Here is a 15,036-nt window from a genome sequence, read left to right as displayed (position 1 = left end):
CTTCTAGATGCCATCGTCAAATAGTGACTGATAAGCAGTGGTGAGAGGTGGGGACAGTGGGCGTGTCTCAGCCTTTGAAAATACCTGGAGAAGATGTTCCACAGGGGAGAACAATAGGTTGAGACTCGAGTCTCAGGTATTGGATGAAGTAACCTACAGAAGAGGAAGTAAACCTAGGATTTTCTGATAGATCCATTTCAACCACTGTAAGAATTACAAGGAAGCTGATATATATATACATATATATATATATATATATTGTTTTTTATTGATTTCAGAGAGGAAGGGAGAGATGGAAACATCCACCATGAGAGAGAATCACTCATTGGCTGCCTACCAGGAAGCTGGTTTGGATTGTTGTTGTTTTAGGACTGTTCTGATGATTAGAGATGTTGCACAGAAGCCTGGATTGCCATATTAAGGGATAAAATGAAAACTCAAAACTGATCATTTATCTCCGATGTCTTACAAACACTGGACGGGTGATGGGCGTGTGCTTCCGGTCCTCCTGTTCCCAGACCATGAGATGCTCAAAGAATCACTGAAGCAGATTACGATGGATAACATTTTAGGACAGAGAACTCGTCTCTCTCCTTTCAGTTATGTGGGACGACGTATGGGTCCACCACTGGGCTCCTCTACGCATCGACAGATTGAATTATCTTTTCTAATAACCATCAAAGATAGTTTCAAAGGATTCTTGCCTACTTATATTATTGTTCGTGGTCAAGACACATGGAAACAGTAATATCAGGACCGCTTGTGATTTCTTTTATGTTGTTGTTTTAATTTATGTCTTTAACCAGGCTTCTACAACATTATTTACATTTGGAATCAGGGTGACTCTTAACATTTTTCTAAGTGACTTTAGGGCCAATATTTTAATAATTGAATTCTACCCTCCAGTGCACAGGTATTCCTATGCCTTATCCTTCGATCACATCGGTGCCGAGAGATATTGCCCAAAGGTGAATAGAGGAATTAAATTTATATTCAGAATGTCCCTTAAGCTGCCCAGAGCTTTAGACTAGATTTAAAGCAGATTGAATTGTTCAATGGAATGCCAGTTTACCTATTAAAGAAATGTGGTTTCCAGTACAACACAGACCTTATAAATCATGGAAACGTTGAACCAGCTTCCTAGCCTGCCCCTCTATGAATGCGGATTGTCTTTGTTTGGCTGAAACGATTGTGTGGAAGAATTCACAAATAGCACCAGCTTGGCATGCCTCGTCAATTGATGAGTAACTCTTAATCACGATTTCAGTTTTATTAAACTGTTTTGATGGCGAGGAGACTTCCGCGAGCTGGAGCGTTGGGGGTGGCAGTCACAGAGCAGGACGCCAAGTCTGGCGCCAAGAAGTACTTGGCGTTTCAAAAGCTGGCAGATGGAGCCCCGTTAAGTCATAGAAGGAAATCTGAAAATAATGACACGGTCCTTCCCTTCAGTCAAATATTCAAGCCGGGCTGAGTTAATAATGAGAACCTTATGAACAAGAGGAGCCCGCCTCCCATCTGTGTCTGTGGTAAAGCCAGCGAGAGTTCATTGAAAAATTTGCTAGCTTAACATGCAACGCTAACAATAACATAGCATGGATGTCAGTAGTTTAAAGATCACACTGCATTATGCATAAACTTTATCCTATTAGGATATAAAGTGATTGCTTGAGTCACTTTGAAATCCTGCATACGGTTTTCTAAAAAAAAAAAAAAAAAAAAATTAAAAAAAAATGGTTGCCTTAAAAGCTTGAAGAAGCAAGCAGTGTGCATTCAAGGGATACCGCCTTGTTCTGCCTCAGTGTGTTGTCTGGAACTGTGGTTGACGTGCGTGAATCACCTGTGGCCTCCAGAATAGACTAAACTTGACTTCTCTCAGGATATGCGCCTGGAGAGAAGTAGCCACAGAATTTAGCCAGGCCTCCAACGTCATCTTACAGAAGAGCAAACCAAGACCTTTTTTTGGTGGTCGGGTGTCTTTGTCAAGGTCACGCAGCTCTTCAGTGGAACAGACCGGATGTGCACCCGGCCCCTTGACCAATCCGTCCTGTTCTTTGCACTCAGATGAGCCACTTCTCCAAGGTTGTGCTTTTGCTACAGCATCGGTTTCTCTAAAACAAGGCAAGTGGAGTGCTGTTCAAAGGAGTTAGTTACTCTTTTTCTCTTCTTCTCCGTTAAAACTCTAGAAAAGCTTAGAGCCGAATTGACTTTATGATGCTTGTGTGTGAAAATGCCCTGTTAGAGTTACTAGCATGGAAGGCGTGGTTATAGGAGCAGATCTTAGAAGTTGAGCCTGGCTACATCTTGGACTACGCTTTATCCACAAGGAGAGCGATTTGTGTTGGAAACTTGCAAGGCCAAGGTCTCCCAGCCCTGTGGTCCCTTCATCACTGTCTCTGCGAGGTGGGTGTCAGCCTCATTCCACGGTCATCCCTGTTGGCTCTGAGCGGCACATGACGGGCGCGGTGAAGAGATTGGCTTTGTTGGTGAAATGAATCCTGGGGACAGACATGGGTAGAATCTAAGTACAGACATGGACAGATGCTTGTATGTATGGCCTTGACGTTATTTTCCTGACCATGAAAACCAGTTTCTAGCTATGAGTGTAAAGTAGAAGAATACTTCTTTAAAAATTAACCTATATGCCGAAACCGGTTTGGCTCAGTGGATAGAGCGTCAGCCTGTGGACTGAAAGGTCCCAGGTTCGATTCCGGTCAAGGGCATGTACCTGGGTTGCAGGCACATCCCCAGTAGGAGATGTGCAGGAGGCAGCTGATCGATGTTTCTCTCTCATCGATGTTTCTAACTCTCTATCCCTCTCCCTTCCTCTCTGTAAAAAAATCAATAAAATATATTTTAAAAAAATTAACCTATAAATACCCTTTCTGAGCTATAGGAGCATTGGGGGTTGCTATGGCAACTCTTTCCCCAGGTATTGATGTTTCTATCTTCCCCTCCCTCTCCCTCTCCCTTTCTCTCTGAAATCAATAAAAATATATTTTTTAAAATGACATCAGAGAAACCCTAATGTTTGCAACTCCCCCCCTGGGTTTAACTTCCCCTTCATTCCTCTGGACAATGAAACATTAAACCAATCTTTGCATGCACGTATACATCACAAGGGAAAAAAGGGAACCCTTACTAACTGAACAAGCGACCACGTCTGACTTAGACGCATCACACAGCGCATTGCATTTTTTTTTGCACATATTAGCCACATGTTGAGTTCAGTAAACCGCAGAATTATTCCAAGGGGATCACGCTGATTATCACGGCTGCTTGTTAGCTTTGTCGGATGTTGAAGTGTTTTGGAAAAGTAGTCCCGAGGCATGGGCTGCTAGGCAGTCATCTCTGTCATAGGACGAAAGGATTAACCGCCACGGGTCCAGTTTCGGCGTGTGAGTGCTGATCTTCTTAGCCGTACGTTGTCAGTTCACCACGGCGTGTTCTTTATTTCTTGATGCATTTTTAACTTCCAGGGACTGCACTGCTCGGCCCCTTCCCCTGCTTCAGCATGATCACCGATATGTAAATGCTGAGGCAGTGGTTCTCAACCTTCCTGACGCCGCGACCCTGTAATACAGTTCCTCATGTTGTGGGGACCCCCAAGCATAAAATCATTTTCGTGGCTACTTCATCACTGTCATGTTGCTACTGTTATGAATCGTCATGTAAATATCTGATAGGCAGGATGTATTTTCATTGTTACAAATTGAACATAATGAAAGCATAGTGATGAATCACAAAAACAATATGTAATTACATATGTGTTTTCTCATGGTCTTAGGCGACCCCTGTGAAAGGGTCGTTCTACCCCCAAAGGGGTCGCGACCCACAGGTTGAGAACCGCTGTGCTAAGGTATAATATGCTAAGGAAGCTACTTAACTGCTTGTTTAGATGAAGTACTTTCAATAGGGAATTAAAAAAAAAACACACCATCCAACCATAATTATAATCATCATGTTTGTAAAGTCAGGCTTTCTGTGTTGGCTTTCCTTCCAAGTCAGACATGTTTGTATAGAATGACTCCCCCAAAAAGTAGGATTATTATCTGGATGCAGGTCACTTTGGCATCAGACATGTGCAGATTCTGTACGGATGCAGCCACAGACATGCTGGCATGAGCAGTGACATTGAACACGGCTGCCCTTCTAGAATATGTGTTAGGAAACAGTGGCGGATGGGACCCCCCGAGCCAGGGCCCTACTTCCAGGGAGACTCGCCGAGCGTTTTTACAAGAGCGTCAGTGTTTACCTAAGCAAGAAGGTGAAGTCTCCTTTGCCCAATAAAGGACATTGCGCAGGGCTGGTTTATGGAAAACACGCAGCAGACAGCGGACATTTTATACAAAGTACAGTGCGTTGTTTGAAACTCTTTGCCCATCTATACACTCCGCGTAACATAAACACTCCCTGGGAATGTGCCAGCCTTTCTCTCTGCCCCCTTTGTTCCACACCCTAGATTTTTGTCACCTGCCAAAGTCAAGTAACCCTTATCTAAACAGTGGAGATAAGCCCCGAGTTCTACCCGTTCGGTCAAATCAACAAAGCTCTCCCAAACCAGAAATGAAATACAATATCGCTAGATTAAACAGTCTACCATGGCAATCATGTTTGCATTGAAAGATTTTATTCCGCAAGGATCCCAGTCTTGGGCTCCATCCCCCCACCCGCCCGCCTAGACAAGGAGGCGACGTATCGACTCAAACAAAATGCATTTGTTCTCTCACAGTTGAACTCGTACAGCTCTTATAAACAAGACCCCTAGGTGTACGAAGCCTACTGACTTAATCAGTAACGGATGTCCCTACCCTTGTATAAGCAAGTATGCTTGAGATGTACCAGTGGCGGACTGGGATGAGATTAATTTTGTTTCCACCGTGAAAGCCTTGCTTTATAGAAATCCTGGTATTTGAGGACAGTGGGCGATGGAAATCCTGCAGAGGAGATGGAGGCGTTTTACTGCTTTTGGTTGTGGTGGTTCTGATTTTTGGTCTATGTGTGCAGAAGGCTTGATCCTTGGCCGTCCTGGCCCAGAAGTGGGAGAGGCAGAAGCTGGTGAGAAGCCAGGAGTCCCTGTCCCCGCCCCCACTCCATCGAGCTCTTTGACTTTGGGTTCAATGGAGTATTATCTGGGTTCATTATTTGTTGGGCAGCCAACGAAGTCTTTATCTTTTGTTCTTGCCTCCTGGGTGACTCGATTTTCCAGCTTCTGGCCTAGGGTAGGAGCGGTCTGTCTGGCTGTGTGCGGGGCCCCAGGTTGGGGAAGAGGGCTGGCTGGAGGTGGGGGTTCTCTGGTCAACACGCAGTTCTCAGGGGGTCCCCATGTTTTTTTTTAATATATACTGACTGGCCAGATGATGATGACCATCCCATCAGTACAATGAAGTGAATTAGTTATGCAAATAGTAATAATAATAAAACCTTGAGAGTATTTGCTTAGGAAGTTTGCAATACTCAGTATTTTTGGAAATGTCAATGAAGTACTGATGGGGTGGTCATCATCATCTGGCCGGTCATAATAATCTGGCCACTCAGTGTATATTCTTATTGACTTCAGAGAAGAAAGGAGAGGGAGAGAGAGATAAAAACATCAATGGTGAGAGAGAATCATGGATCGGCTGCCTCTTGCACACCCCACACTGGGGATCGAGCCCACAACTCGGGCATGTGCCCTGATTAGGAATTGAACCGTGACCTCCTGGTTCATAGGTCGACGCTCAACCACTGAGCCACGCCGGCCAGGCGGTCCCCATGTTTTCAGTGCAGTGCTCTGGCCAACAATGGGGCTTGATGTTTCTTTGTCCAGAGACTCTGTTTTAATTTCTCAAGAAAAGAAACCAGACAGACCTGGGTAGGGCATTTTGGGAATGGAGAGGTAACTGACTGCTGGCACCCCCCCCCCCCCCCCACCGCACCCCCTCCCAGCACTGCCAGGCCTTGCCTTCCGGGTTGGTTCTGGGTGTTCCCACCGACAGCCGCGGATTCGTCATTTTAGGGCAGCGGAACCAGGTCCAACTAGCTACCCTGCTTTGTGGCTGTCATCACCTCTTTTCTCTTTCAGTCCTTACGACTTCCGTTCTGCAAAAAAAATCTCTTCACTGTAGAGCTCTGGTGGAACTTGAGGAAAGAGCAGGACGGGATGCGTGCATGTGGTCGGGCATCTTCACCGAAGATGCTTCCCATCAAAATGCACACATCGCAGTTCAAAGCAGATGCAGCCACTTGAAAGGCAGGGGATGCTACCAGGATGTGGTCCATCTGTGGGTCACTCTGCTTCGAGGATGGGCTCCCACCCGCCGATTCCCTTCCCTGTGTCTCCCGCTTGCACCGACTCTACTTTGCATCCACTTGTAATTATTTGTTGATGTCTTTCCTCCTCACCTATTATGATCTGCTCTAGACAGGAGGGCATAAGCTCCATACCCAGAAGGTGTTTTATATTCTATTTAAGAAGGAGAGAAATATTGTCAGAGAAATTGAATAGCAATTCATGGCTGTTTTTTCCATGGACGTCCCCCCAAAAGGTGCAATAGTCATGAACTTGACCCATATCCTTTCCCCGACTTGAACGTATCCTGACAGGCTGCTTTCAGTTCCTTAAAGAGAGCTCTCAGACAACGTCTATTCCCCGCGGCGGGGATGTGATGACAAGCCTGGAAGTGCAGGGAATGAGAGAGGCTTCTGATCTCTGTTCCTTCGGATGAATTTCTGCTCACACAAAGGCCTTCGCTTCTCAGCGACTTGCAAGGCTCACTTCATCTTTGCTTCCCCTGTGGCTTCTGAATCCCACGTGGGGCCAGGATGGTTTCTCTCAGCCTCTGCACTCTCCCCCACCCTGCCGACAAGGAGAGGGCATAAACTGGAGCTACGGGCTCATTTGCACTCATTTGGTGTTTAAGCGTCTGCGGACGCGGTTCCCTTCCCATGGACCCCAACCAAAATGAGTGTGGATGAGTTCACTGCGGGTGCTGGTTTAGCTTCCCACGTTGCTATTGGTACAACTGAAACGCTCCTTGTTCCTTTTGCCAAGAATGTTTTCAATGCAGGGTGTCTAAAATCTCTCAAACAAGATACTGATTTGGAGAGATATTAGTAAGATTTTTAAAATATATTTTATTGACTGCAGAGAGGAAGGGAGAGGGAACGAGAGATAGAAACATCAATGATGAGCGAGAATCATGGATTGGCTGCCTCCTGCATGCTCCACAGGTGGTGGAGACGGTTAGATATCGGGGCCCACTGTGTACCATGGCTCTCCAGTGCTGGTTGCCAGGTGATGATGTGACATTACATATTATTATCTTTGTGTTGTATGGTTTGAACCATGAAGGTAGCTAGAGTGAAGGTAGCATGCCACCCTGGAAGGGGTGGCATGCACACAGCAAACACACAGAAAATAAGAGTTGTTATGATTATTATGGTCCCTTCAACTTTCATATATGAAAAATATCTTACTGCCCAGCCGGCGTGGCTCAGTGGTTGAGCGTTAACCTATGAACCAGGAGGTCACGGTTCGATCCCCGGTCAGGGCACATGCCCGGGTTGCGGGCTTGATCCCCAGTGGGGGTGGAGGGGTGTACAGGAGGCAGTCATTCAGTTATCTCTCTCATCCTTGATGTTTCTATCTCTCTCTTTCTTAATGCCTGAAATCAATAAAAAAATATATATTTAAAAAAGAAACACATCCTGTATTTCTGGTGATGAAGAAGGTGGCTATGGAGAACACTAACAGCAGAGACCAGGTGTCAGGGAATGGGATATAGATGTAGGACTGTCACCTGCTCCTGTACCTGGGTGTACAATGTCATGTGACCAGCACACAACTGTTTCTTACATTGTGTCTATCATCCCTGGTTGTCCCGAGTTGCTCTATCTGATTCACTTTATGTGCTGCAATATTTTTAAATCAAAAGAAAATAGATTTTTTTTGGTTTGGGTATTTTATTTCGAGACATTTTTAAGATCAGGTAGAATTGACTATTTGAGTGTTAAAATAGGCGATTTCACTCTTCACTTTGTAACAACATGGTTTAGTGAAAAGCATATTGGATCTAAGAGAGTGGGTACCAGTGGATTCATGAAGAAAAGTGCTATTGCCCTGACCAGTGTGGCTCAGTTGGTTTGGTGTCATCCTGTGAACCAAAAGGTAGCTGATTCGATTCCCTGTCAGGGCACATGCCCAGGTTGTGGGCTTGATCCCCAGTAGGGGGTGTGCAGGAGGCAGCTTGTTGAAGTTTCTCTCTCTTCTCTCTCTAAAAATCAATTAAAAAAATCTTTTTTTTTTAAAGAGCTATTTATGGTTGCAAGTTTTGACTGTGGAAAGAAAATGTTTAATTCTGAACCTAATTTGAATCTAGCACCTTCTCAGCTCTGTCTCTATTCCCTAACCAATCTGTTCACAGATAACATACATTTTAAAATTAATCACGTAAATTATTCCAAGGCTTCTTGAATGATCCCTTTTGTTATAAAATGGCTTATTCTCCCCACATGATGAGCAGATGCTACAGACAAGAATTATCCTCAGAGAAGCTCAGCGTCTTGATCGAAGACACACAGCACGTTGATTGAAAAGCCAGAAAGAGTACTTCTTCTTCCTTACCACATCCTCGGCATTTTAAAAAGTTTTAGGCCAAAACATAAAATCACTGTCCCTTTAATCTTGGAGTGATCATTAACACATGGTCATTCACGGAGTCGTTTAGGGAATGCAAAAATCTCCCCACGTTTCAATCCTGGAAAGCTAGCATGCCTTACACATAAATGAACAATCTTTTCATGTGTAAGAGTTTTCTCTCCACACCTCCTCTGTCCTTGCACCCTTCCACATAAAACAGAGCAGATGCTTCTTGGTCCAATTGAAATAACATTTATTGATCTATAGCTATGGGAAAGTAAAGCCGCTTTACAGACCTGCTGGGGAATGGATGTGTGGGAATGTGATGAATCCCAGGCAACGATGGGTGTTCCTGAATGTCTTAGAGCCGAGACTGGGAAATACGTGTGAAATACTTGGCCTCTATTCCGAGGTATAATCACATTAGCATGTGCTTGAATGTTAGAGAATAAAATGATACGAATTAAAGATTCATTACTGAATTTTGAATTTATTTATGCTCTGCAATCTAAGGCTAATGCTTAATAGTTTAAATACGAAGTAAAAAAAAGACAGAGTATAATTAAACAGCCAATAGCTGTATGCCAGACTGTACATTTTGTTTTAATAGTTCTTCGTTCAGGCCAAGAGCGCCAACCCTTAATAGATGCAGTTGGAATTGTCCCCTTGGTATGGGAGGGCACTAAAATAGGAATAAAAAAAAAAGAAACTTGTTTAACTTTGGGTTAGATAATAAGGCTTATTAGAGACAGAAGAGTTGATTGAACTTGTAGGAAAACTTGAAGAGGGAAGTAATATTAACCAACCACATGCCAGATCCTTTTACTGGTTACTGCCTTTGGTCCCCACACAACCCAAAACATTGCCAATATTTTCTATGACTTCCTTCTCCCCTTGTCTCCATAAAGAAACAAAAGCTTGTCAAGGAAAGTAACTGGAAATAACGTAGCAGCAAATAACAATTGGAACTTAAGTGCAGTTAAGTTTGATTCCATGGTCTACGTTGCTTCCACATCAAAAAACTATTCCATGAAAGTCATGTCCCCTTTTAAGGGAATAGAGGGAAAATCACCTTCATACAATCTCAAATTCTCCTCCCAAAGAAAGTTGAAATCTAGGAAAGCTGACATTGCTGAGTACCGGTTTTCTTGAATCCTTTACTAACTGAAAAATTTTACCCACATGCATATCCTATATAATAAAAGCCTAATATGCTAAGTGTCCAGTCGTCCATTCAACCAATCAAAGTGTAATATGCTAATGATATGCTAAGGCTGCTCAACTGCTTGCTATGACGTGCACTGACCACCAGGGGGCAGATGCTCAATGCAGGAGCTGCCTCCTGGTGGTTAGTGCGCTCCCATAGGGGGAGCTCCACTCAGCCAGAAGCCTGGCTCACAGCTGGCAAGAACAGCTGCGGTGGCGGGAGCCTCTCCTGCCTCCGTGGCAGCACTAAGGATGTCCGACTGCCGGCTTAGGCCCGCTTCCCCTGGGGAGCGGGCCTAAGCCATCAGTCGGACATCCCCCGAGGACTCCTGGACTGCAAGAGGGCGCAGGCCAGGCTGAGGAATCCCCACCCCCCATGAGTGCATGAATTTCATGCACTGGGCCTCTAGTATTTACATAAAACCCTTCCCGTGGCCATAGCTAGAAATCTGATGAATAGAAACAAAAGACACTTGTTTAACTTTGGGTTAGATAATAAGGCTTATTGGAGACAGAAGAGTTGGTTGAACTTTTATAAAACCTTGAAGAGGGAAGTAATCCTTGATGAAGGTGGTCTCCACTCATAACCAGGTTGCAGCTTTGCCAGGCAACTGCAAGAGCTCCCATTCCAAATTGTTGTTACTCCAGTAACTGGTAACCAGCCCAATGAGCCGGGTTGGCCACTGAGTTTTAAGAACCACTTTGACATTCGTTGAGGACGTGAGTGAATGCGTTCTCTTATTGCCTTGATTTTAGAATTTTATCAGTTGAAACTGTGCCACCTACCTAATCACAGATTCTAAGAGAGGGAGTCCTGGAAGACGCCACTAAAAAATTAGTAACGTGAGTTTCAGTCTGAATCCTGATTTCCAAAATGGTAAAATGTGCTTTTGATATTGAGGAAATAGAGCCCGTCAATACCCTCAACCCTTCTCAAATTGCATATTTTACCCTTACTTGCTATCTGGAACTCTCTCATTGTATCCCTTCATCTGCCAATATTTAATCTTCCTGAATTTCAACTACTTAAGCATGATTCTATGGTTTTGTCAAAACAGTTGATTCCCATGGAATCGTGTTAGCATCTCTCAAGTGTAAAGCCAGTTACGGGAAAATTTTATGGAGCTGCTTTCTATTGAGATTTTTCTGTGAATGATTAAAAAATGAGATTTGCCTGGCTGGTGTGGCTCAGTGGTTGAGTGTTGACCTATGAACCAGGAAGTCACAGTTCGATTCCCAGTCAGGGCACATGCCCAGGTTGCGGGCTTGATAACCAGTGTGAGGCATGCAGGAGGCAGCCGATCAGTGATTCTCTCTCATCATTGATGTTTCTCTCTCTCACTCCCTTTCCCTTCCTCTCTGAATTCAATAAAAATGTATTTTTAAAAACGAGGTTTCATGGGTTAGAAACTTGTGGACTTGCTTAGGGCCATATACCTATGGTTAGGACGATATCTCAATGGCCAGGACCATATGGCCTTTATTAAGATATTCTTCAGTACCTGATACTGCATGAGTTTAAATGATGAGAAACTTCCGCACAATCACAAGCAAGGCTTTGTGCGGGGAAAACCTGAAGGACTAATATTATGTTTTAGGATGATGGATGAAGTCAGAAGACAGTTGTATCTTTGATGAGTTTTGACTTGAGTATGAATAATTTCACTGTGTTTCTCTTACTTGTTCCGAAGATGAAATGGTACACGAAGTTGAGTGCTAGCATTTCTTTCATAGTTTTCCCCATCAATCTTTTGCTAAGTCACCAGAAGAATGTAGAAATACCTCATTATTAGCTAATGAATTTTGAAGACCAACCTTTGGCTTCACCATAAGGTTGTTTTTGTGTGTGTGTGTTTTAAGGGATAGACTCTGTACACCTCCAAAGGGAGTCATTTCACACGTGAACTTGCTATCTTTATTTGGGTTTTCTGCATTTTGTTGTATTATTTATAGTCACATTACTTCCAGTGAAAATCATTTGTTAGTTCCTTTTATTTAATTTTTGAAATGTAGTCAAAGGTAGTTGGGGCAGTGTTTACACTGCTTTGAAACACAGTTTGTCTTATAAAGTTACCCTATGTAGTCTAAGGTCTGAAAAGATTTGTCCGAGAATCTTAATCAAATTCTTAGATTGAAATTTGAGGCCTAATATTTTTGGAAATGGAGATAGTAGAATAATATTAGGATGGAAGTATCATATTCTATTTGCTATGATATTTGTTGGTGAATCATGGGCCCTGTTCCCAGCTTCGAGCAGAAAAGCTAAATTATCTTGGTTAGAATTCCCATCCATCATACGCTACAGTTTCCTACTTGCCTTTCTTAGTTCCTTCTTGGGATGTTGCCAGAATCAACAAGAAACTGTCCCGTGAGCTTTAAGCTTTGAGAGAAAAGACATTGTAAAATGCCTCCGTTATCAAGACAAATACAACCAGTTTGTGATTATCCACTTTGTGATATTCCTTCCAGAAATATTTAATTCTACAAGAGCTACGCCGGTTACTCGGCACAAACTGGATCAGGACCTCATTTCTAACTACTCTGTATGTGGGTGATACAGAATGCTTTTAACGAACCTGTGTCCAAACCGAGTTATACAACACAGCGATTCCAAAACGCGATACACCTCTCAGGCCACAAAATGCATTTAAGAACATACTCCCAATTTTTCATGATCCATTCCACTTCTCCCTCGGATAAGCGTGGGGAGTTTGTATATTAAGTGTGGATTTTTAAAAAATTTTGTATTGATTAAGGTATTACAAATGTGTCTTTATCCCCCCATTGCCCCTCATCCCCCCCCCTCAAAGAGTGGGTTTTTAAGGATGCACCGGTGCTCATCTCAATACCATAATCGAAGAATTGTTCTTTTATTAGAACAATTAAAAAAAGTATCACAGGAAATGCACCTGTTGTTTCTACATCAAGCCCATCAGTTGAGGGATTGGAATCAACCGTTTCCTGTGTCGGCAGATAGGGCATTGATCAGTGTAAAACGAGGATGTGACAGTAACAGGAGCGATCGATCTGATTTTCTGCTGTGAAGCAAGTTTTTCAAATTCAAGCAGTTAGTCCTGGAAAGACACTCCCAGTTTAGCTTTGACTTTGGACTGGGCCCTATCCATGAGGGTTTGTATTTGTGGAGCAAGTGAGAGCTCAGACTTTCACCCCCCCCCCCCCCCCCCATTGAAATCCCTTGAGCTTGGTCTTTGCAGTGGGGCAAATGAATGCATTGAAGTGAGCGTCTTACCCTCACTGACTGCTGGGCCATGAACACTATTCTGGTCGCCACTGCTCAAGATGGCCAGACCTCACAGCCCTAGCCGGTTTGGCTCAGTGGATAGAGCATCGGCCCGTGGACTGAAGGTCAAGGGCACTTGAAGGTCAAGGTTCGACTCTGGTCAAGGGCACAGACTTCGGTTGTAGGCTCGATCCCCAGCCCCAGTCGGGGCACGTGCCAGAGGGAGCCAATCCATGTGTCTCTCTCACATCGATGTTTCTCTCTCTCTCTGTCTCTCCTCCTCCCTCCCACTCTTTCTAAAAATCAATGGAAAAGTATCCTCGGGTGAGGATGAACAACAGCAGCAACAAAAAAACCCACACGAATAAATAAACAATTAATGAAAGAAGAAGAAAAAGTGGCCAGACATCTTTTCACAGCTGGCTGATGGCATTTATATTCTTTCTTCTTTCTTTCTTTTTTCTTTTTTTACAGCTGTTGTGAACTTGGACAATTCTGTGGTTGACCTGGAGACCCTGCAAGCTCTTTATGAGAATGTGAGTAATAGAAGGAATTGGAAGTGTGAGTATATAATATGTACACACTACTTGTCACTGTACGCAGCTAGGCTTGTTGCTTTAAGAAGGAAATCTGCCCTAGCCGGTTTGGCTCAGTGGATAGAGAGTCAGCCTGCGGACTGATGGGTCCCGGGTTTGATTCCCAGTCAGGGCACATGCCCAGGTTGCAGGCTCCATCCCTAGTAGGGGGCGTGCAGGAGGCAGCCGATCCATGATTCTCTCTCATCATTGATGTTTCTCTCTCTCTCTCCCTTCCTCTCTGAAAACAATAAAAATATATTAAGAAGGAAATCTGATCTGGGTGCATTGTATGTATGTAAGCAAGTATAGGTTTGGCAAAATGCTTTCTAGGAACGCAAGGAACAAGTGAGTGAGAAGCCAGTCTCTCTGGTAAGGGCAAGAAAAGTTGGGGTGTGAGATTTCCAGGCCAACTCCTTCACTTCTCGGGGCGGAAGCTGGGAGCTGGAATTTGCTGTGGGCTCACGGTGTGCCGAGCCGGGAGGGGGAGCTGTGGCAAATGCCTGTAGTCTTGTCGCAACTGCTGCTCTGTTCTCGGCAGCCCCCAGGGGACCAGTGAATGTTGGTTCCCACCAGCTCTCAGAGACAAGCAAGTTAGTAGCTAGACTAGATCCTTTGGTGTAAGAGCCAGAAAAATCGTAGTAGCTAGATGTGCAGTTCAAACTCTTCACTCCTCAGGGAGAAGCTGTATGCGAGGGAGAAGCTGTATGTGAGGGAGAAGCTGGGTGTGAGGGAGAAGCTGGCTATAAAGGGACCCCCTCCCAGTCACATGGCCTGTGCCTGTGGCAGAGATTATGACAGGGATCTGCCTCAGCTTTTCCTACAAGTTTCTTTTCTTTTTTAAAAAATATATATTTTTATAGATTTCAGAGAGGAAGGGAGAGGGAGAGAGAGATAGAAACATCAATGATGAGAGAGAATCATTGATCGCCTGCCTCCCGCACGCCCTCTACTGGGGATCGAGCCCGCAACCCGGGCATGTGTCCTTGACTGGAATCGAACCTGGGACCCTTCAGTCTGCAGGCCGATGCTCTATCCACTGAGCCAAACCGGCTAGGGCTTGTCACTCCTTTTGATGTGCGTCTTGCTCGTGTGACGGCATCTGCAGAAGGGAAAAGTGGCCTGTGCACACTTGGACTTGGCTTGGGTTCTCCTGGGAAGTGTTTCAAAGTTCACTGTGTTGTCATAACTGTAATCATTGTGTTCAGGTCTGAAAGCAGCGTTTGAAAGGTATCTGAGGGGAATCTTAATTTGGCCTTTATTGTTTACTAATGGCGTTGCAGGGAACATTTAAATTTTGTCTAGAAAAATTTTATCTAGAAAAAAATAAACGAGAGTGTAGTGTTTAAACTCAGTTTGTTATTATTAAATCTATGAGGACTAATCTTATTTAGCAT

The 15,036-nt window shown here is 44.1% G+C and overlaps 1 protein-coding gene across 1 annotated transcript in view; it reads left to right on the top strand.

Moving 5' to 3' along the window:
• The window catches only part of FMN2 (formin 2), a 127,193-nt gene that overhangs the window by 48,644 nt on the left and 63,513 nt on the right, over window positions 1-15,036 (top strand). Inside the window, 1 exon segment of the mRNA XM_070401278.1 lies at window positions 13,539-13,600. Coding sequence (XP_070257379.1) covers window positions 13,539-13,600 — 62 coding nt within the window.

Source organism: Myotis yumanensis, unplaced genomic scaffold (assembly GCF_028538775.1).
Source record: "Myotis yumanensis isolate MYYU_CA2020_CCGP unplaced genomic scaffold, mMyoYum1.0.hap1 SCAF_22, whole genome shotgun sequence".
Lineage (NCBI taxonomy): Eukaryota > Metazoa > Chordata > Mammalia > Chiroptera > Vespertilionidae > Myotis > Myotis yumanensis.
Note: the sequence above shows the minus strand (reverse complement) of the source record. Positions and strands in the feature narration are given on the sequence as shown.